Below are 21,347 nucleotides of genomic sequence, written 5' to 3' on the forward strand. Positions count from 1 at the left end.
CCAGGGATACTTCTAAACCAAGACGAAAAGCTCCTGGACCACCCAACACCGTGCCCTCCTCCAGAAGCTCACTCCTCACAGACCCGGCCGGCCGCAGGTCGCCTCAGGCATTGGGCCCCTTCCAGCCCCCGACTCTAGGTCGTCTTTCCGGAGCTCACCGCCAAGGACGGCAGGGAAACAGCTTGGGTCGAGTCCCCACACCTAGAACTCCAGCCTGGAGAAACAGTGCAGGCTCTCTGCCACCTAATACCCAAGCAAGGGGACTGCCCGGCGGCCCGACTGCACGGCCCCGCCCCCGAGGTCCGCAGCGAGCTTCTCCCTTCCGCTCCGAGTCCCTCGCGACCGCTCGCCCCGGGAAAGGCGCCGGCGCCCCCTGTCAAGCGGGCAAAGGATACAGTCCCGGCTCCAGAACGCCGCCGCGCCCGGGCGGGAGGGGCCCGCCACGTCCGCCATCTTGAAACAACCGCCACTCGGGGCGTCGCGCCGGGGCCGCCCCGCCCCGGCCCCCAGGCCCGGTCCGGATTGGCCACACGACACAGAGGCCCGCCCCCGCTTGCGCGGCCGGCCCCGGCGGGGCGGGACGGTCCGGCCGGAGGGGTCGCTGGGTCCCGGCGACCTGGTGTGGAGCACCCGCCGGGGCAGCGGGAACAAACGCCTCGGGGAACTACTACCCCCCGAGCAGCCCGGGCCCCTCATCTCCGTCCTGCAGCCCTCTCAGGCGCCGAGCACTACAAGTCCCGGCATGCCGCGAACTTGACGGCCGCGCCTCCCGGGCGGTGTCCGGCCCTCCGGCCCGCCCCGCTCCCTCGCCCGGTCCCCACCCCTTCCCCGGCCGCACGCGGAGCCGGGACGCGAGACATGGAGGAGACGTCGCCCCCGCTGCTGGGCAGCAGCAAGCCGCACCTGGAGAAGCTGACCTTGGGGGTCACTCGCATCCTAGGTGAGTGGGGCGGGGGGCCGTGAGGGCGACTGCGGGACGAAGGGTGTGTCGCGGAAGCACGGAGGCGCGGCAGGAGCTGGACTCTCTAGGCCAGTGGACATCGCGACTTTACGTCCCCTTGTTCAGAAGGTGCGTTGACTGGGCCAGGGGACCGTTTGCCGAAAGTGTGGATGCAGACACGCTAAGCCCGAAGGTCACCCCATCCGAAATCCCACCACAGGATCCAGAAAGGACGCGGGAATAGATGTGCTGAGGGAAAACAGCAGGCCCCTGACAGTGGGAGGCTGGCTGTCCTGAGAGGCCTTCTTGGCTTCAGGTGGCAAGAGCGAGGTGGGGGAAGGTTGCAGCCGACCTCCCAGGGCAACCGTTCCCATGCGCCTCCGTGTGAATGGCACCTGAATTGGTCCAGAGAAGTCAAGGTTTGCACCGTTGAATGGGTGGTTTTCCTTTATGGAACCTTCCCTTAGCACCTACTACTACATTAAATGCTGGAGCTACTCTACAATGAAATGAAACACACACACAGTTCAGTCATTCGTTATTGCTCAGAGGTAGCACACAGAAGGAGGTGATTGATGTTTTCTGGAGAGCTAAGAAATATGTCCCACAGGAGATGATGCTGATTTTGAAAGACAAGTGGAAGTGAGCCAGATAACCGAGGAGGAGAAAGGCAGTCTAAGCAGGCCAAATAGTACATTTCAACACCTTCCTTTTGCATTCATAATAAAATCCAGATTTTGTGCCATGACCCACCAGTCTCCTATAATTTACCCTCAACTGTCTTTCTGACTTTACTTTCACTCTCTTTTGCCACAGTCGCCTCCTTGTTGTACCATGAACCCACTAAGCTTGTTCCCACGTCAAGGCTTTTACAATTCGCTAGACCTTCGGAGAAGGCAATGGCACCCCACTCCAGTACTCTTGCCTGGAAAATCCCATGGATGGAGGAGCCTGTTAGGCTGCAGTCCATGAGGTCGCTAAGAGTCGGACACGACTGAGCGACTTCACTTTCACTTTTCACTTTCATGCATTGGAGAAGGAGGTGGCGGCCCACTCCAGTGTTCTTGCCTGGAGAATCCCAGGGACAGGGGAGCCTGGTGGGCTGCCGTCTGTGGGGTCGCACAGAGTCAGACACGGCTGAAGTGACTTAGCATAGCATAGCATAGCATAGACCTTCCATCTGAAATTCTCTTCCTTTGAATGTCTTTCTCTGACTTCATTCAAATCTCTGATTAAATATCACAACCTAGGAGGAGCCTTCCCTGAATACAGTTCCAGTAACATCGTTCCCTATCACTGTCGTCCTTTATCCTCCTTTTTTTTAAATCCTCATGGCTTTGCCACTATTTGAAATTATGTATTTTTTGTTTGTTTTAAATTGTCTCTTTTCTGTAGTTGAAGTCCATGAGGTTAGGAACTTTGTATTATTCTTCCTTATATGCCTGGGTTGGATGGCGACACCCGACTCAATGGACATGAGTTTGGGTAAACTCCAGGTGTTGGTGATGGACAGGGAAGCCTGGCATGCTGCACTTCATGGGGTTGCAAAGAGTGGGACACAACTGAGCAACTGAACTGAACTGAACTGATATTCCTCGGTGCCTAAAACAGTAAATGAGGTGTGAAACATCGTGATGTGTTTGAGAGAAGCAGTAAGTTTTAGAAATGAAATTAGAGTGTAGCTAATCACCAAGACCACTCATATCTTATCTCCTTATTCTTACCCAGACTTATGCCCTATTGCTTCTTGTACTTCTGGACTTAGGCAGGTCTTGCTATTCCACAGACATACTTCATTGTTGTTGTTCTGTCACTAAGTCATGTCCGACTCTTTTCGACCCCATAGACTGCAGCGTTCCAGGCTCCCTGTCCCTCACTATCTCCCAGAGTTTGCTCAGACTCCTGTCCATTGAGATGATGATGTTATCCAACCATCTCATTCTCTCTCACCCTTCTCCTCCTGCCCTCAGTCTTTGCCAACATTCAGTCTCTTTACATCAGATGGCCAAAGTATTGGAGTTTCAACTTCATTTGTATATTTATAAATCTAGAAAGTTTTCTCTAAAAAAATTATTTTCTTTTAATAAATGTTTAATCTACTCAGGTCAAGCTAACTAAATGTCCCTTAAGCTGTCAGTTTGATTTAAAGGCCTACATAATTAAATGTCTATAAACATTTTAAATTTCATTTATGCATTTAATATATTCTATTATGTATTTCAGATGTCTGGCAAACTGCTAACAGTTACAAGTTAAAACCTACCTAAGGAATTAAACAACTCTGGTAATTAAATTTATAGGAAATCTAGCCTCCTGTAAGCAATCTATTTATAAATGTAGTCAAAACCTAATAATTTCAAGTAATCACAAATCGAAAATCATTTGCAGACATACCTCAGAGATGTTGGAAATTAGGATCCAGACCACTGCAGTAAAGTGAATATCCTAATAAAGTGAGTCTCACAAATTTTTGGTTTCCACTGTGTGTAAAAGTTATGTTTACACTATTTAAAGTGTGCGATAGCATTATGTCTAAAAAATGTACATACCTTAACTTTAAAATACTTTATTGCTGAAAAATACTAACAATTATTTAAGAATGCAAGATTGCCACAAATTGTCACTTTGTAAAAAATTTTTTAAAAAAGGCAATATTTGAGAAGCACAATAAAGCAAAGCATGGTAAAACAGGCATGCCTGTATGTTTTCACATTTCTTTGTTGTTTGAAAAGACAGTATATTAAGAGGATTTTTTAAAGCAAAGCAGCTGAAGTCAGTGGTGGGTATATGGTAAGCAGCCTCCTAAAAATCTCCTTCCAAAAATATATGCAATAACTCCACAACTACATTTTTATCCAAAACCAAACTCTCACTGTTGCTTAAAGACAGAGAATAGCAAATGTGCAAAGTAACAGAGTAAAAAGAGAAAAAGCAACAAATCATAGGACCAGACCGTAATTTTTCCTGCCCTACTCTCTCACCACCAGAAGAATCCATGGCAAGCAAACAGACCCAGATATGATTCTAGCCAAAGAGGCCAGCTGAAACAACCAACAGAAAGGAGAAACTAGTGTCACTAACCTAGAAATCTTTTTAAATGACACCATATTGCAAAATGAAGGAGAGAAAAGTAAAACCCATAGAGAACTAATGCTGGAATCAAGAAATAAAATGTCAAACAGACAACTGAGGAAGACTCTTCCCAAAAAAGAACTGAAGTAGAAGAAAACTTTAAACTCCAAACAAAATTAAAATACATGAACAAGTATAGAAAATTCAGTGAAAGAAAGTGTGAGCCAAGGATTTAATATCTATCCAAACTGTCTATCAAATAAAAGAACTTAGGAAATTCTCCACCCATTAAACCATCCTGAGGAATCTACTAGAGGACAGATTTTATGAAATCAAACATAGACTGAGGAACCTTCCGCAAAAAGATGTTCAACCTTCTGCTGAACATTATTTTCATACAGACTAATACAAACATACATAAATACATGCATATAAGACTAAACCAAAGGTGGGAGGAGAGTTGAAGAATGATGTAACAGTTATTTACTTTTATGACAAAAGGATGTTTAAAGGATGTAACTATAGTGTAACTAAGTGGGCAGATTGCTAAGATGACCTCCAGTTCTCATTTCAGTTCACTTCAGTTACTCAATTGTGCCTGACTCTTTGCAACCCCATGGACCACAGCACGCTAGGCCTCCCTGCCCATCACCAACTCCCGGAGTTTCCTCAAACTCATGTCCATTGAGTCAGTGATGCCATCCATTCATCTCATCCTCTGTTCTCTTCTCCCACCTTCAGTCTTTCCCAGCATCATGGTCTTTTCAAATGAGTCAGTTTTTCGCATCATGTGGCCAAAGTATTGGGAGTTTGACCTTCAGCATCAGTCCTTCCGATGAATATTCAGGACTGATTTCATTTACGACTGACTGGTTGGATCTCCTTGCAGTCCAAGGGACTCTCAAGAGTCTTCTCCAACACCACCGTTCAAAAGCACCAGTTCTTCGGTGCTCAGCTGTCTTTATAGTCCAACTCTCACATGCATACATGCCTACTGGAAAAACCATAGCTTTGACTAGACGGACCTTTATTGGCAAAGTAATGTCTCTGCTTTTACATATGCTGTCTAGGTTGGTCATAACTTTTCATCCAAGGAGCAAGCGTCTTTATTTCATAGCTGCAGTCACCATCTGCCATGATTTTGGAGCCCAATAAAAGAAAGTCTCTCACTTTCCATTGTTTCCACATCTATTTGCCATGAAATAATGAAACCAGATGTTATGATCTTAGTTTTCTGAATGTTGAGTTTTAAGCCAACTTTTTGCTCTCCTCTTTAATTTTAATCAAGAGGCTCTTCAGTTCCTCTTCACTTTTTGCCATAAGGGCAGTGTCATCTGCATATTTGAGGTTATTGATATTTCTCCTGGCAATCTTGATTCCAGCTTGTGCTTCATTCAGCCTAGCATTTCTCATGATGTACTCTGCGTATAAGTTAAATAAACAGGGTGACAATGTACAGCCTTGACCTACTCCTTTCCCTATTTGGAACCAATCTGTTGTTCCATGTCTGGTTCTAAATGTTGCTTCCTGACCTGCATACAGATTTCTCAGGAGGCAGGTCAGGTGGTCTGGTATTCACATCTCTTGAAGAATTTTCCCACAATTTGTTGTTATCACACAGTCAGAGGGATTGGCATAGTCAATAAAGCAGAAAATAGATGTTTTTCTCGAACTCTCTTGCTTTTTCCATGATCCAGCAGATGTTGGCAATTTGATCTCTGGTTCCTCTGCCTTTTCTAAAACCAGCTTGAACATCTGGAAGTTCATGGTTCACGTATTGCTGAAGCCTGGCTTGGAGAATTTTGAGCATTATTTTACTAGCATGTGAGATGAGTGCAATTGTGCGGTAGTTTGAACATTCTTTGGCATTGCCTTTCTTTGGGATTGGAATGAAAATTGACCTTTTCCAGTCCTGTGGCCACTGCTGAGTTTTCCAAATTTGCTGGCATATTGAGTGCAGCACTTTCACAGCATCATATTTTAGAATTTGAAATAGCTCAACTGGAATTCCATCACCTCCACTCCCTTTGTTCGTAGTAATGATTCCTAAGGCCCAGTTGACTTCACATTCCAGGATGTCTGGCTCAAGGTGAATGATCACACCATTGTGATTATCTGGGTCATAAAGATCTTTTTTATAGTTCTGTGTATTCTTGCCAACTCTTCTTAATATCTTCTGCTTCTGTTAAGTCCATCTCATTTCTGTCCTTTAATGAGCCCATCTTTGCATGAAATGTTCCCTTGGTATCTCTAATTTTCTTGAAGAGATCTCCAGTCTTTCCCATTTTGTTGTTTTCCTCTATTTCTTTGCATTGATCACTGAGGAAGTCTTATCTCTCCTTGCTCTTCTTTGGGACTCTTCATTCAAATGGTATATATATATATTTTTTTTCTCCTTTGCCTTTTGCTTCTCTTTTTTCACAGTTCTTTGTAAGGACTCCTCAGACAACCATTTTGCCTTTTTGCATTTCTTTTTCTTGGGGATTGTCTTGATCCCTGCCTCCTATACAATGTTACAAACCTCTATCCATATTTCTTCAGGCACTCTGTCCATCATATCTAATCTGAATCTATTTCTCACTTCCACTATATAATCGTAAGGGATTTGATTTAGGTCATACCTGAATCGTCTAGTGGTTTTCTCTACTTACTTCAATTTAAGTCTGAATTTTGCAATAAAGAGTTCATGGTCTGAGCCACAGTCAGCTCCCAGTCTTATTTTTGCTGACTGTATAGAGCTTCTCCATCTTTGGGTTCAAAGAATATAATCAATCTGATTTCAGTATTGACCATCTGCTGGTGTCCATGGTGATGTCCAGTGCTACCTGTATATAATCCTTTACTCTTGAGAATGGGCAGGACCTGTGAAAATGAGGGATGTTATGCCATGGCTTAGGTTACATTATATGACAAAGGCAAAGGGTTTTTGTGTATGTAACTAAAGTACCTAATCAGTTAACTTTGACTTAAAAGGGTCATTATCCTAGGTGGGCCTTACATAATCAGCAGGGCATTCTAAAAGAGAAGTAGAAGTCAGATGGATTTCCTCCTGGCTTTGAAAAGCTAAGCTGCCATGTTGTGAGACATCCTATGAGAGGACCAATGGCAAGGAACTGTGACTAGTCTGTAGGAGCTGAGAGCAGCCCTCTAGCTGATGGCCATCAAGAGGATAGTGTCCTTCATCTTACCAATGCTAAAAATTTACAGTAGTTATGCAGCATAGAAACTAATGTCTATGTTTCGTTACCTGGAAATGGGTTCTGCTACTACACATACCTATGTGGAAGCATCTTTGAGACTAGGAAATGGGTGGAAGCTGGAAGAATTTTCAGGAACTTAGTAGACAAAGTCTAATAAATCACCACTAACAGACTGATATTAGAAATCAACTATAGCAATGCTGAAAATATTGCTGGTGATGACTCAGAAAGAAATAGCATAATGGCAGAAATAAATCCTACCTTATCAGTAGTTACATTTAATGCAAATGGACTAAACACTTCAATGAGAAGGCAGAGATTGACATCAGATTTTAGAAAAGCAAAAACATGATTCAAATATACCTAGTCTACAAGAGACACATTTTGTATTTAAAGACACAAACAGGTTAAAACTGAAAGTATGGGGGAGGGGGTGGAATATACCATGCAAATAGAACCCAAAGTGGAGCTTGAGTGGCTATACTAACAGCAGGTAAAATAAGCTTTAAAACAAAGTTCATTATTAGAAACAAAGGAGGATGGTTCATGATGATAATAGATATCAATGCCTAGGAAAACAAAACAATTATCATATATGTACCTATATCCTGAAAGATGATGCTGTGAAAGTGCTGCACTCAATATGCCAGCAAATTTGGAAAACTCAGCAGTGGCCACAGGACTGGAAAAGGTCAGTTTTCATTCCAATCCCAAAGGCAATGCCAAAGAATGCTCAAACTACCGCACAATTGCACTCATCTCACACGCTAGTAAAGTAATGCTCAAAATTCTCCAAGCCAGACTTCAGCAATACGTGAACCGTGAACTTCCTGATGTTCAAGCTGGTTTTAGAAAAGGCAGAGGAAACAGAGATTAAATTGCCAACATCTGCTGGATCATGGAAATAGCAAGAGAGTTCCAGAAAAACATCTATTTCTGCTTTATTGACTATGCCAAAGCCTTTGACTGTGTGGATCACAATAAACTGTGGAAAATTCTGAAAGAGATGGGAATACCAGACCATCTGACCTGCCTCTTGAGAAATCTGTATGCAGGTCAGGAAGCAACAGTTAGAACTGGACATGGAACAACAGACTGGTTCCAAATAGGAAAAGGAGTACGTTAAGGCTGTACATTGTCACCCTGCTTATTTAACTTATATGTAGAGTACATCATGAGAAACGCTGGACTGGAAGAAACACAAGCTGGAATCAAGACTGCCAGGAGAAATATCAATAACCTCAAATATCAATAACCTCACTTTCACCCTTATGGCAGAAAGTGAAGAGGAACAAAAAAGCCTCTTGATGAAAGTGAAAGAGGAGAGTGAAAAAGTTGGCTTAAAGCTCAATGTTCAGAAGACGAAGATCATGGCATCTGGTCCCATCACTTCATGGGAAATAGATGGGGAAACAGTGGAAACAGTGTCAGACTTTATTTTGGGGGCTCCAAAATCACTGCAGATGGTGACTGCAGCCATGAAATTAAAAGACGCTTACTCCTTGGAAGGAAAGTTACGACCAACCTGGATGGCATATTGAAAAGCAGAGACATTACTTTGCCAACAAAGGTCCGTCTAGTCAAGGCTATGGTTTTTCCTGTGGTCATGTATGGATGTGAGAGTTGGACTGTGAAGAAGGCTGAGCGCCGAAGAATTGATGCTTTTGATCTGTGGTGTTGGAGAAGACTCTTGAGAGTCCCTTGGACTGCAAGGAGATCCAACCAGTCCATTCTGAAGGAGATCAGCCCTGGGTGTTCTTTGAAAGGAATGATGCTAAAGCTGAAACTCCAGTACTTTGGCCACCTGATGCAAAGAATTGACTCATTGGCAAAGAGTCCGATGCTGGGAGGGATTGGGGGCAGGAGGAGAAGGGGATGACAGAGGATGAGATGGCTGGATGGCATCACTGACTCGATGGACGTGAGTCTGAGTGAACTCCGGGAGTTGGTGATGGACAGGGAGGCCTGGTATGCTGTGATTCATGGGGTCTCAAAGAGTTGGACACTACTGAGCAACTGAACTGAACTGAAGGTCCAAAATATATGAAGCAAAAACTGACAGTGTTGAAAGGAGAAATAGATAATTCAACAATAATAGTCTCAGATGATACCCTACTTAACAACAGTTGATAAAACAGATGGGCATAAAGTGAACTTGGAACTAGTAAACTTAAGCAACACTAAATTGACTCTACCTAACAGACATCTGTAGAACACTTTATCAGAAACAGTATAATAAAATTCTTCTCAAGTATACATGGAGTAACCTCAAGAATAAACCATATGTTAGACCGTTATGCAAGCCAAAATAAATTCTGAAGAATTTATATCATACAAGATGTGTTCTCTGATGACAGAACATACCTGAATTGTGGGATAGAATGAAAAAAGCAAAAATCAAACTTCCTCAACATGATGAAGGGTATCTATGAAGAACCCACAGCCAACATTTACTTAATGGTGAGAAACTGGATACTTTCCCAGTAAAATCAGGAACAAGACAAATGTTCCTGGGATCTCCAGCACCACACCAAGTTGAGGTTACAGGACTTGAGAGAAAGTCATGTTCTGATTTATTATAGTAGAAGCAAAGGGAAAGGTACACGTGGGAAGATTAAGTAAACCAGATGTAAGTTTTCAAGAGTCTTCTCTTAGTGGAATCACATGCTGCTGCTGCTGTTGCTAACTAGCTTCAGTCGTGTCCAACTCTGTGCGACCCCGTAGATGGCAGCCCACCAGGCTCCCTCGTCCCTGGGATTCTCCAGGCAAGAACACTGGAGTGGGTTGCCACTTCCTTCTCCAATGCATGAAAGTGAAAAGTGAAAGTGAAGTCGCTCAGCCGTGTCCAACTCTTCACGACCCCATGGACTGCAGCCTACCAGGCTCCTCCGTCCATGGGATTTTCCAGGCAAGAGTACCGGAGTGGGGTGCCATTGTCTTCTCCAGGAATCACATGGGACACCCTTAATTATTCCAGCAACATGTGACAATACATCTGAAATGTTGTCTACTAGGGAAGCTCATGTGACCCAGGAGTCCATACCTTTTATTGGAAATGCATTATGTAGACACCCTCTACCTAATATGTACCAAATTTGAGACTCCCAGAGGAAAGCAGGTGCTTAGAAGGAAATGGCAACCCACTCCAGTGTTCTTGCCTGGATAATCCCAGGGACGGGGGAGCCTGGTGGGCTGCTGTCTCTGGGGTTGCACAGAGTCAGACACAACTGAAGCGAATTAGCAGCAGCAGCATAAACCATACTGTCTGCAATAGCAAGTGAGTACAGTGAGCCATTCTCACCAGGGAATGGTAGAAATCCTCTTGAAATCCAAGTTCCCAGATGCTAACCAAGGACCAACCTTACAAGCAGATGTCTCTAAATATTACAGTCTCAGGTATGCTACATTCTCTCTTTTCTGCAAAATAAGAACTCCCCTCTTACCACTTCTATTCAGCATTTTACTGAGATTCTAGTCAGGGTAGTTAAGCAAGAGAATGAAATAAAGACATACAAGTGGGAAGGAAAGAAGTAAAGAGCTATTTGCAGATAACATGCTCCATGTATTAAAAAGAAAGTCCTAAGAAATCCACACACAAAAAAAGGAAAAAAAACAAACAAAACCCTATAGCTTAGCAATGAACAAGTCCAAAAATAAACCTGTAAAAACAATTCAATTTATAATTGGGTCAAAACAGTAAAATACTTAGTATAAAGTTAAATTAACAGAAGTAAGGTCAGGAAGCAACAGTTAGAACTGGACATGGAACAACAGACTGGTTCCAAATAGGAAAAGGAGTACGTCAAGGCTGTGTATTGTCACCCTGCTTATTTAACTTCTATGCAGAGTACATCATGAGAAACACTGGGCTGGAAGAAGCACAAGCTGGAATCAAGACTGCCAGGAGAAATATCAATAACCTCAGATATGCAGATGACACCACCCTTATGGCAGAAAGTAAAGAGGAACTAAAAAGCCTCTTGATGAAAGTAAAAGAGGAGAGTGAAAAAGTTGCCTTAAAGCTCAACATTCAGAAAACTAAGATCGCATCTGGTCCCATCACTTTATGGGAAATAGATGGGGAAACAGTGGAAACAGTGTCAGACTTTATTTTGGGGGGCTCCAAAATCACTGCAGATGGTGATTGCAGCCTTGAAATTAAAAGATGCTTACTCCTTGGAAGGAAAGTTATGACCAACATCGATAGCATATCAAAAAGCAGAGACATTACTTTGCCAACAAAGATCCGTCTAGTCAAGGCTATGGTTTTTCTAGTGGTCATGTATGGGTGTGAGAGTTGGACTGTAAAGAAAGCTGAGTGCTGAAGAATTGATGCTTTTGAACTGTGGTGTTGAAGAAGACTCTTGAGAGTGAGTCCCTTGAACTGCAAGGAGATCCAACCAGTCCATTCTAAAGGAGATCAGTCCTGGGTGTTTTTGGAAGGACTGATGCTAAAGCTCAAACTCCAATACTTTGGCCACCTGATGCAAAGAGTTGACTCATTGGAAAAGACTGTGATGCTGGGAGGGATTGGGGGCAGGAGGAGAAGGGAACGACAGAGGATGAGATGGCTGGATGGCATCACCAACGCGATGGACATGAGTTTGAGTGAACTCCAGGAGTTGGTGATGGACAACGAGGGCTGGCATAGTGCAATTCATGGGGTCGCAAAGAGTTGGGCACAGCTGAGCGACTGAACTGAACTGAACTGAAGGCATAAGTGAATAAATTACATAAGTGCATGACTTATACTACAACACACTATGTAAAGAAATTAAAAAACATCTAAACAAACTGGAAGACATGTTTATGGTTTGGAAGTCTTAATATTATTAGAATCCTATACTCTGAAAATTGACTAAATTTACAATCCCCAAAACGTCAACTGCTTCTCTCTCAGATACTGACAAATAACCCAGTCCTAAAATTAATATGAAAATGGAGACCCAGAATAGCCAAAACAAAGTTGGAAAAGAAGTACAAAATTTAGAGGACTTAAACTTCTCCATTTGAAAGTTCACTACACTTGGAATAATGAAAATGTTCTGCAGATGAATAGTGGTGATAATTATACAACAATGTCAAGTGTACTTAACTGTACACTTTAAAATAGTTAATATCGCAGATTTTTATGTATAAGTACAATAAATTTGCTTCAAATCTACAGTAGTTTTCACTGGGGCGGTGCTATAAAGATAGAAGTATAGATCAGTGGAATAGGATTCAGACTCCTGAACTAAACCATCACATTTATGGCCCAGCGATTTTCAACAGAGATATCTAAATAATGAGGGGAAAAGTCTTTTCAACATATTTTGTGGCAACTGGATAGCCACATGCAAAAGAGTGAAATTGGACCCCAACCTCAATTCAGATACAAAAATTAACTCAAAATGGATCTTAGATATAAATGTATGTGCTAAAACATAGGCCTTAAATTGGTTTTTTAATGACTTTGGATTAGGCAGTAGATTCTTAGATCTAACACCAAAAGTACAAGAAACAGAAGAAAAAAATAGCTAAATCATACTTCATCAATATTAAAAATGCTTGTGCTTTTAAAGATACCATCAAGAAAGTGAAAAGACTCCACAGAAAAGGAGAGACTGCAAATCACATATGTGAAAAGGGATTTATGGGTGAAATCTATCAAGAACTCATATGACTCTACAAAAACATCAAATAATCCAATCCAGATACCACTTCACACCCTCTAGGATGCCTGCTTAAAAACTAAATAAATAAACGTAAGTCTTGGCAAGGAATTGGAGAAACTGGAATATTCACTCACTACAGGTGGGAATGCAAAATGGCACTGCCACTTTGGAAAGCAGTTTGGCACTTCCTCATAAAGCTAAACATTGTTCCCTATGACCCAGCAATTTCACTTCTGGATATATACCCAAGAGAAATGAAAACACTTACATGCAAAAACATGTACACAAATATTCTTAAAAGCATTATTTATAATAAAGTACAAACAGTCCATATGTCCATCAGCTGATGAATGGATTGAAAAATGTGGTATGTCCACACAATAGGAAATGTTGGCAAATGAAATACAGTATTGATCCATGCTACAATATAGATTAACCTTGAAAACTAATTGAAAGGAGAGTTACAAAGGCCATGTGTTTTATGATTTCACTTATATGATCTATATGTACAGATGTAAAGTAAATTGCCAGAATGCTGGGAGTGGGGAATGGAAAATGGTACAAGGTTACTTTTTCATGAAAGGATTTACAACTCTGTGAATATACTAAAAATCACTGAAGTATACATTTCAGTGGGGTGAACACTTTATGGTGTGGAATTATATCTCAATAAGGCTTTTTTTTTTTTTTAATAAAAAGGAATCCCAAAAAATGGCCCTCCAAGATTTCCTGAAGTATAACACCTGTGATTTGTTGTGTGAATTGGCAAAAAGGGAGATTATCCTTAACTACATGAGCACTTTACAACAAGCTGTTAACAGAAGAGGAAGTCAAAGAGATTTGAAGCATGGAAAAGATTTGTTATGCTGTTGTTGGCTTGAAGATGGATAAGAACACATGATAAAGTATATCATAATGGCCGCTGAAAGTGCCCCCAGCTGACAGCAGGCAAGGACTGAAGACTTCATTCCTACCACCACAAGGAGTTGAGTTCTGCCAGTAACAGGAATGGAAGATGACCTGGAGCACCCAATGGGAATAGATCAGCTGACACTTGAGCAGTCGGTTTGCCTGGATGTATAGAAATATAGATCAATTATTTCAGCCTCAGCAGAGAAACCAGTCATGCTGTGCCAGATTTACAAGATACAGAACTGTGACCTGGGTGCTGTTTAAAGTTGCTAATTTGTGGTAGTTTCTCATGAAGCAATAGAAAGCAGTCCATTCCCCCAAATATTTTAAAGAAAAGAGCAAACGATACACATTTCAAAAAGAAACATAACAATTGTAATATGATACATGTAATTACAAAATATAATGATAAGGCTGAGACCAAACATAACCCTCGTAACAATAAATATGAATGAGCTTAAATCACCTAGTAATAGAAAAAGATTTTAAATCTGGCTCACAAAACCCAACTATTTGCTATTTCCCAAAACAACTAAAGCAAAAAAATTAAAACGTATTTAAAATGAAGAGATAGATACATGTTTCTGGTGTCTCACAACTGTCCACAAGTCTCAGTGATTCATTAGAAGAACTCACAAGACTCAGACAGGACTCCCAGCTATAGTTTATTATATCAATCAGTTGGACCCTGGAAATCTGACCTTTAACATATCAGGTGGTATCCAGAGGAAGCCGTGTATCAGCTTCTGAAGTTTTCCCACAGGTGAGTGGTCACATAGAGTACACTCCTTCCTCAAGTGGTGAAATGCTACAATATGTGTGCAGTGTTTCTGCCCAGGGAAGCTGGCCTAAGACCCAAATTCTAGGGGTTTTATTGGGGGCCACTCATGTAGGCAAAACAATCAGCCTTTTGTTGTTACCAACCCTTTTGCGTTGGGCACCAAAAAGGGTCTTCCTGCCCAGTATCATTAGAGCCAGTAGGATGAGACCAAGTTTGGTCAGAAGCAAAGGCAAGTTTTATTTGATCAAAGAATGGAAAGAAGCCAGCTCACACTCTAGAGTATAACTCAGCCAGGGGTGGGGCTGCTTTGTAGAGTTCTTGTTGGGGAGGGTGAGTGGAGTACTCACCAGGCTGCACCACTTTGCTGTTTAGATCTCAGTGCTGGTTGCACACTCTCTGTGGAGGTCTAAAGTCCATGGGGCCCCGGAAGAGTCCAATGCACCTTAGCAACTTGGAGACTCAGACACAGTAACCAAACAACAAACTACTTCAAAAGTGGCAATTGAGTTTTTTTGGACTCTTTGTATCTTCTGTTTAGAATTTGCCCCAACTGCACAGTTTGATAAGGGGTAACCTAGATAGCATATTAAAAAGCAGAGACATTACTTTGCCAACAAAGGTCCATCTAGTCAAGGCTATGGTTTTTCCAGTAGTCATGTATGGATGTGAGAGTTGGACTGTGAAGAAAGCTGAGCACTGAAGAGTTGATGCTTGTGAACTGTGGTGTTGGAGAAGACTCTTGAGAGTCCCTCGGACTGCAAGGAGATCCAACCAGTCCATTCTAAAGGAGATCAGCCCTGGGTGTTCCTTGGAAGAAATGATGCTAAAACTGAAACTCCAGTACTTTGGCCACCTCATGCAAAGAGTTGACTCATTGGAAAAGACCCTGATGCTGGGAGGGATTGGGGGCAGGAGGAGAAGGGGACGACAGAGGATGAGATGGCTGGATGGCATCACCGACTCAATGGGTGTGAGTTTGAGTGAATTCCGGGAGATGGTGATGGACAGGGAGGCCTGGCGTGCTGCGATTCATGGGGTCGCAAAGAGTCGGACACGACTGAGCGACTGAACTGAACTGAACTGAATGATTATATAATAACTGCATCTTGCTCAAGGACATTTTTCTTCTTCTTAACAAGAACCTTCTGACTAATCTTACCTTAAGATGTATGTTGTGAGAGTGGATCTGGTAAGACCTTTCTATTGTTAGTTCTAATCTTGTTCATTTAAAATGTATGTTGTGGGAATGGTTCTGATAAAAGTATATAAGGCCTTGATAAGAGTAGCAAGTGAACCCCTCTCTCCCCCTTCTGATGTCTATGTCAGAAGCTTTTTCTGTCCTTTTTCACTATATAATAAAACTTCTGCCACACAAAAGCTTTGAGTGATCAAGCCTGGTACCTGATCCCTGAAGCTAAATCTTCTTTGGAGATCACAAATCCAGCATCATTCACTGTTAGCTATCATCTTGGGGGCTCTGCAGATGACACCACCCTTATGGCAGAAAGCAGAGAGGAACTAAAATGCCTCTTGATGAAAGTGAAAGAGGAGAGTGAAAAAGCTAGATTAAAACTCAACATTCAAAAAACTAAAATCATGGCATCTAGTCCCATCACTTCATGACAAATAGATGGGGAAACAGTGACAGACTTTATTTTCCTGGGCTCCAAAATCACTGCAGATGGTGACTGCAGCCTTGAAATTAAAAGACGCTTGTTCCTTGGAAGAAAAGCTATGACAAACCTAGACAGCATATTAAATAGCAGAGACATTACTTTACTGACAAAGGTGTGTATAGTCAAAGCTGTGGTTTTTCCAGTAGTCATATGTGGATGTGAGAGTTGGACCAAAAAGAAAGCTGAGTGCTGAAGAATTGATGCTTTTGAACAATGGTGTTGGATAAGACTGGATAAGACTCTTGAGAGTCCCTTGGACAGCAAGGAGATCAAACCAGTCAATCCTAAAGGAAATCATTCCTGAATATTCACTGGTAGGACTGATGCTGAAGCTGAAGCTGCAATACTTTGGCCACCTGATGCAAGGAACTGACTCATTGGAAAAGACCCTGATGCTTGGAAAGAATGAAGGCAGGAGGAGAAGGGAATGACAGAGGATGAGATGGTTGGATGGCATCACCGACTCAATGAACATGAGTTTGAGCAAGCTCCAGAAGTTGGTGATGGACAGGAAAGCAAAGAGTCAGACACAACTGAGCATCTGAACTGAGTCAGATACTACTTCTCATGTCACATTAATAATAAACCATACACAACTTGTTATTGCTATTATTTCTAAATATACTCATGATTTTTTGGTTATCCCTGTTATGATGATTTATAATAAATATATATTTAGACTTTGTCACTATTTCAGGCACAGAGTTCCTAAAACCCCTGAAATTTCCTAAGTGATAAAAGAAGGTGCCTTTTGTTAATGAGGTGACTGGAAAGCCCTTGGGTAACCTAAAGATGGGTCCAGTTCCCAAGGGAACCAACCAGGATTAACGGGTTGGAACTTTCACTCCTCCACCTGATTTACATGGAGGGGAGAGAGTCTGGAGGTTGAGTCATTTGCCAATGGCCAGTTATTTAGTCAAGCATGCCTGTGCAATGAAGCCTCCATAAAAAACCAAAAGAGTGCAGGGAGTTTCCAGTCTGGTTAACCAGACGCTTCCTCATGCCACTGTGCCAGGCCCCAAACTCAGCAAGGACAGAAGCCCCTTTGTTCAGGACCCAGCCCTACACATCTTATCTCCCTGTTGATCTGTAATATCCTTTAAAATAAACCAGTATTCCAGTGAGTAAATGGGTTTCCTGAATTCTGTGAGCCCCTGTATCAAACTCATCAAACCCAAGGGAAGGATCATAGGAACTCCTAATTTATAGCCAGTCCGTCAGAAGCACAGATAACAACCTGGACCTGCAGTTAGCATCCGAAGTAAGGGCAGGCTTGTGGAAATGAGCTCTTGTGGGATCTGAGGCTTTCTCCTGGTAGAGTCAGGATTGAGTTGAATTGTAGAACACTCAGCTGGTGTCTGAGAATTACTTGGTGGTGTGAAGAAAACTTTCCCTCATGTTGGAATTAACTACTAAGAGAAAACAGTAGGCTTGGTACCTGCACCTGTGGTCAGAGATTTAGTTCTGTGAAATAATTAATGTAATATATCTGAACCTGTTTCCTTATCTTTAAAATAATGATGCCTGCTCCACATGATTGTTGAGTCAGTGAGATAACTCATATCAGTCCCCAGAAATACAGCATTATACAAATGGAATTTACTGTGTGGCCCTGTCTTCTTCACCCCCAGTATTTCCTCCTTATCAGTGCTGAAGTATTGGATAGCAGACTCTCTGCAGTGGGCACTTCCTAAGCAACTTGTTATATGAAAGTTTTTAAAGTCAGCATGTTGAACAGTTGTCCTATCCTGGAGATCTACAAAGACTAAAAATGATATGTTGTCATCTGTGCTACATTACAGCAGTTCTGTCTGAGCCTGTAGCCCTTCCACACAGGTCTGTTACAAGCTGAAGAATGGTGTGTTTGTGTCTCTCTCAGCCTACTTACTGATAGTGTTGCTGTTGGCTAGGAATACCTGAGGCACTTACCTAGGCCTATACTACTTGGATGAGCCCCACAGAGATTTCCCACATTGAAGCTGATGTTGTGGTTGGACCAAACATTGTGGCTTTTGTTATGACTGAAGATATACCTCAGCAGCAACCATCGGGGAACCTTGAAAAAACACTTTTTTATTATACACAGGTTCTGGAGGGTACATGGTATGCCCACAGCCACACAGCCAGATAGCTGGGAGTGAGTGAGCAGACCTGGGTCTTTGCTTTTATTAGAGCCCCAGAATTGTGTGTCTAGGGTTTTGCAGGTTTACACTTTATTGGTGGACTTAAAACTTAAGAGGGGGAATTAGGACATCTGAAAGGAAAAGGTGGCTCATTCAAGTAGTCAGTTATCCAGGTTACCCAGGGCTTTCTAAAAGGGGAACTTTGTGAGTTGGGGGTGGCCTCATTCCTCATCTAGTTGTTTAGTTAGTATCTGTATCATACAACTGGCAATTTGTTTATTCAAGATGGATGTATTTGAAATGGATGCCTCAGCAAAACTTAATGTTAGGTACTTACATTATGTGTTTGTCCTCTTGTAGCCCTAGGCATTAGATTGCACTGTGAGTATAGTCAGATGACATCCCTATGTAACCAGCTGTGTTGTGGGCCAAGAATTCTGTATTCTTCGGTCTTAACTGCAGGTGGAGTAGTGGGTTGCCAAGACTAAGTAAAGCTAGACTCTGCATTTGTGTAGGATAATTGCTTTAATGGGCTATGCCAGGGGGCATGTAATGACTTTTGAACATATTCTTCATTTTTCAACTAGACCCATACTTGGAGTCAGAGGATTGGCTTTGTGGTTTAACCTCTCAACCTCGGTGTCCTTGCTGTAAAGTTGAATAATGGCATTTATTATCTACTGTCTTAGTTTTGGTGAGCAGTGCCAAATGAGACTACCCTTAAAGGGATAAAACAGTGTCTTCCATCCTAACCAGTCAGGGGCATAGCAAGGACTCACTCCAGGTCAAATGGCTTGAAGCTCACTGGTTTTCTACCACAGTACCGTGCTTCCCAACACATTAGAAAGAACCTTGAACAGAAGGCAGAAGAAAAATTGTGTATATGGTACTTTTCACTTTTCCAAAGTATCTTCATTTCCGTTTCCTCTTCTGTTTCTTCATTCCTGTTTTTGCTTCACTTATTGAGGAAACTATTACTGTAATTCTTGTCTTACTGAATGCAGAAGGAAGTGAACACTCATCTGAGGTCACACAGCTGGTGAATGCACAAAGCATGACTAGGACGGTGGAGTCCCGATTTCTCAGCTAGTGTATCGGGCTGTTGCTGCATCCCAAGATTTGACTCTTCTGAAAACCTGAGGAAAACTTTGCTATGTGGAAAGGATACTGGCATAATTATCACTAGAAGACTACATGGTCTTAGCTTATGGGACTGACTGCTTTTGAGGGACCAGCTGCTTTTATTACAGGGGTAACAAATGCTCCTTAGAGGGATCTGGTATTCCTAGAGCAGACTTCAACAGTTCATCAACCTTTCTGGGAGAAATATGTGAGAATGGACCAACTACTCTACTCTCTGCTTCCTCTTCCAGAATCATCCCCAGGTGTGACAGAGGTGACCATCATAGAAAAGCCACCTGCTGAACGTCATATGATTTCTTCATGGGAACAGGTAAGTGTCAATCTGTTGAATCCTCACCTCCCAACAAAGAGTGGTCAACTTAAATGTCCCTGAGAAGGAAAGACTGGACAGGAAACTTTTTCTTATCTCAGGCCACAGCCTTCAAGTTAGAGTTCATCTTTCTCTCTGTTTCTGTTCAGGGCTTTTAACGCTCCCTTGCATTCCATACCATCTCCCCAACACAGAGCATCTCCTCTGAGCCTGTCTTAAAGAGGCAGTGGAACATTTGAAGTTGTATATATACACGGCAAAGCTGAAAATCCAGCAAGGAAAGAAGGAATTAAATATTCATAAGTATGCTGGGCAGAACGTGGTTAAGTGTTGCAGAGAAGTACTAACCAGATTAATAGCGAATGCTTTCCAACCCTCCTCTAAACTTTCATTCATTCATTTATTCAGTAAAAGATTTAACCTCCTAAAATGGGCCAGGCATTGTGCTTGATGTTGAGTCCTAGAGATTCAAGGGTAATCAATAAAGAACACAGTTTCCTACCTCTTGATCTTGTCTGAGACATAGTATAAGTCATCCCAAGTATAATTACAAAGCAGATCAAGCTCTGTGAAATAAAGGTTAAGGGAGCATTGTCAGGAGGCCTGACCTAGTCTGGAGGTTGCAGAATATTTTTCCCAAAGAAGTTATGAGAAGTTTTTAACCAGATAGATGAGATATGTGAAGAAGATGCTTTGAGCCTGTGTGAAGGCTTCAAGATAGGAAGGATTACATTTTTGAGAGCATAAAGAGGGTCCATGTGGCTAGAGCACAGGAGAATGAGGGAGAGAGATAGACAAGGACCAGGACATGCAGGGCTTCTCAGATCATTAGGATTTTGTTCTTTACATTTACCAAGGGAAGCCACTGAAATGTTTTAAATAGAGAAGTCATATTTCTGTTTTGGAAAATAACTGTGGCTGAGTAGCAAGCAGCAAATGGATCTGACTAGGGAGCACAAGGTCACCTTGTCACTGAGTGAGTGCTGCTGCCATATCAGGTAAATTATTTCATTTAATCCTCATAATAACCCTGGCAAGATCAGTGTCCATATCTCTGTGTTATAAATGAAAAATCTGAGGGTCAGAGAGGTCAAAGAATTTGTCCTGGGCCACATAGCTACCAAGTAGCAGAGCCTATATTGTCTGCCTCTAAGCACATGCCCTTTCTGCTCTACCAGACTACCCCTCCTACGGAAGGCAACACTATGTCAGCCTTGCCCTCGCCAGCCAAGCAGCCCCCAGGAATGTGGGCATGGTCAGTCCCTGCGAAGAGCTCCCACCCTCCCAGGGCTGAGCAGTGGCTTCACTGGCATATCAGTAGTTGCTATTAAGGTTTCTCTCCATGACCTCTGCTCAGCAGCACCTCAGCTCTTAGCATGGACTCACTCAGCTTCCACTCCCATTTTTACTCACATTACCTAAGAGAAAATGAAATTCCAGAGCAACGTCTACTGTTAAGCTCTTACTAGCTGATTGTGCTGGCACAGCTGTGGCTCTGCCAGCCAGGCCTGTAGACTTTGTGGATTACATCCC

At 42.5% G+C, this 21,347-nt stretch overlaps 2 protein-coding genes across 19 annotated transcripts in view; one reads left to right on the forward strand and one right to left on the reverse strand.

Annotated features, from left to right (window-relative positions):
* KIAA1328 (KIAA1328 ortholog) overlaps positions 1 to 696 on the reverse strand; it is a 425,847-nt gene extending 425,151 nt beyond the window's left edge. For 10 of the 14 annotated variants that reach the window (XM_086372655.1, XM_086372653.1, XM_086372654.1 and 7 more), the window contains exon 1: positions 396 to 696. In XM_086372655.1, coding sequence (XP_086228781.1) covers positions 396 to 696 — 301 coding nt within the window. Of the gene's footprint in view, positions 1 to 10 lie in introns of all 14 variants that reach the window. The other 4 variants (XM_086372662.1, XM_086372659.1, XM_086372663.1 and 1 more) reach the window with 2 other exon arrangements.
* A 134-nt stretch (positions 697 to 830) lies between these two features.
* TPGS2 (tubulin polyglutamylase complex subunit 2) overlaps positions 831 to 21,347 on the forward strand; it is a 64,277-nt gene continuing 43,760 nt past the window's right edge. For all 5 annotated transcript variants that reach the window (XM_086372722.1, XM_086372723.1, XM_086372720.1 and 2 more), the window contains exons 1-2: positions 831 to 940; positions 19,735 to 19,814. Coding sequence is in view for 3 of the 5 variants with exons in the window: in XM_086372720.1 (XP_086228846.1) it covers positions 859 to 940; positions 19,735 to 19,814 (162 nt within the window). In the remaining 2 variants the exon portion in view is untranslated. The remainder of the gene's footprint in view (positions 941 to 19,734; positions 19,815 to 21,347) is intronic.

Source organism: Bos grunniens, chromosome 24 (assembly GCF_055505025.1).
Source record: "Bos grunniens cultivar Pamir isolate PY7600 chromosome 24, Bosgru_T2T1.0, whole genome shotgun sequence".
In the NCBI taxonomy this organism is placed as follows: Eukaryota; Metazoa; Chordata; class Mammalia; order Artiodactyla; family Bovidae; genus Bos; species Bos grunniens.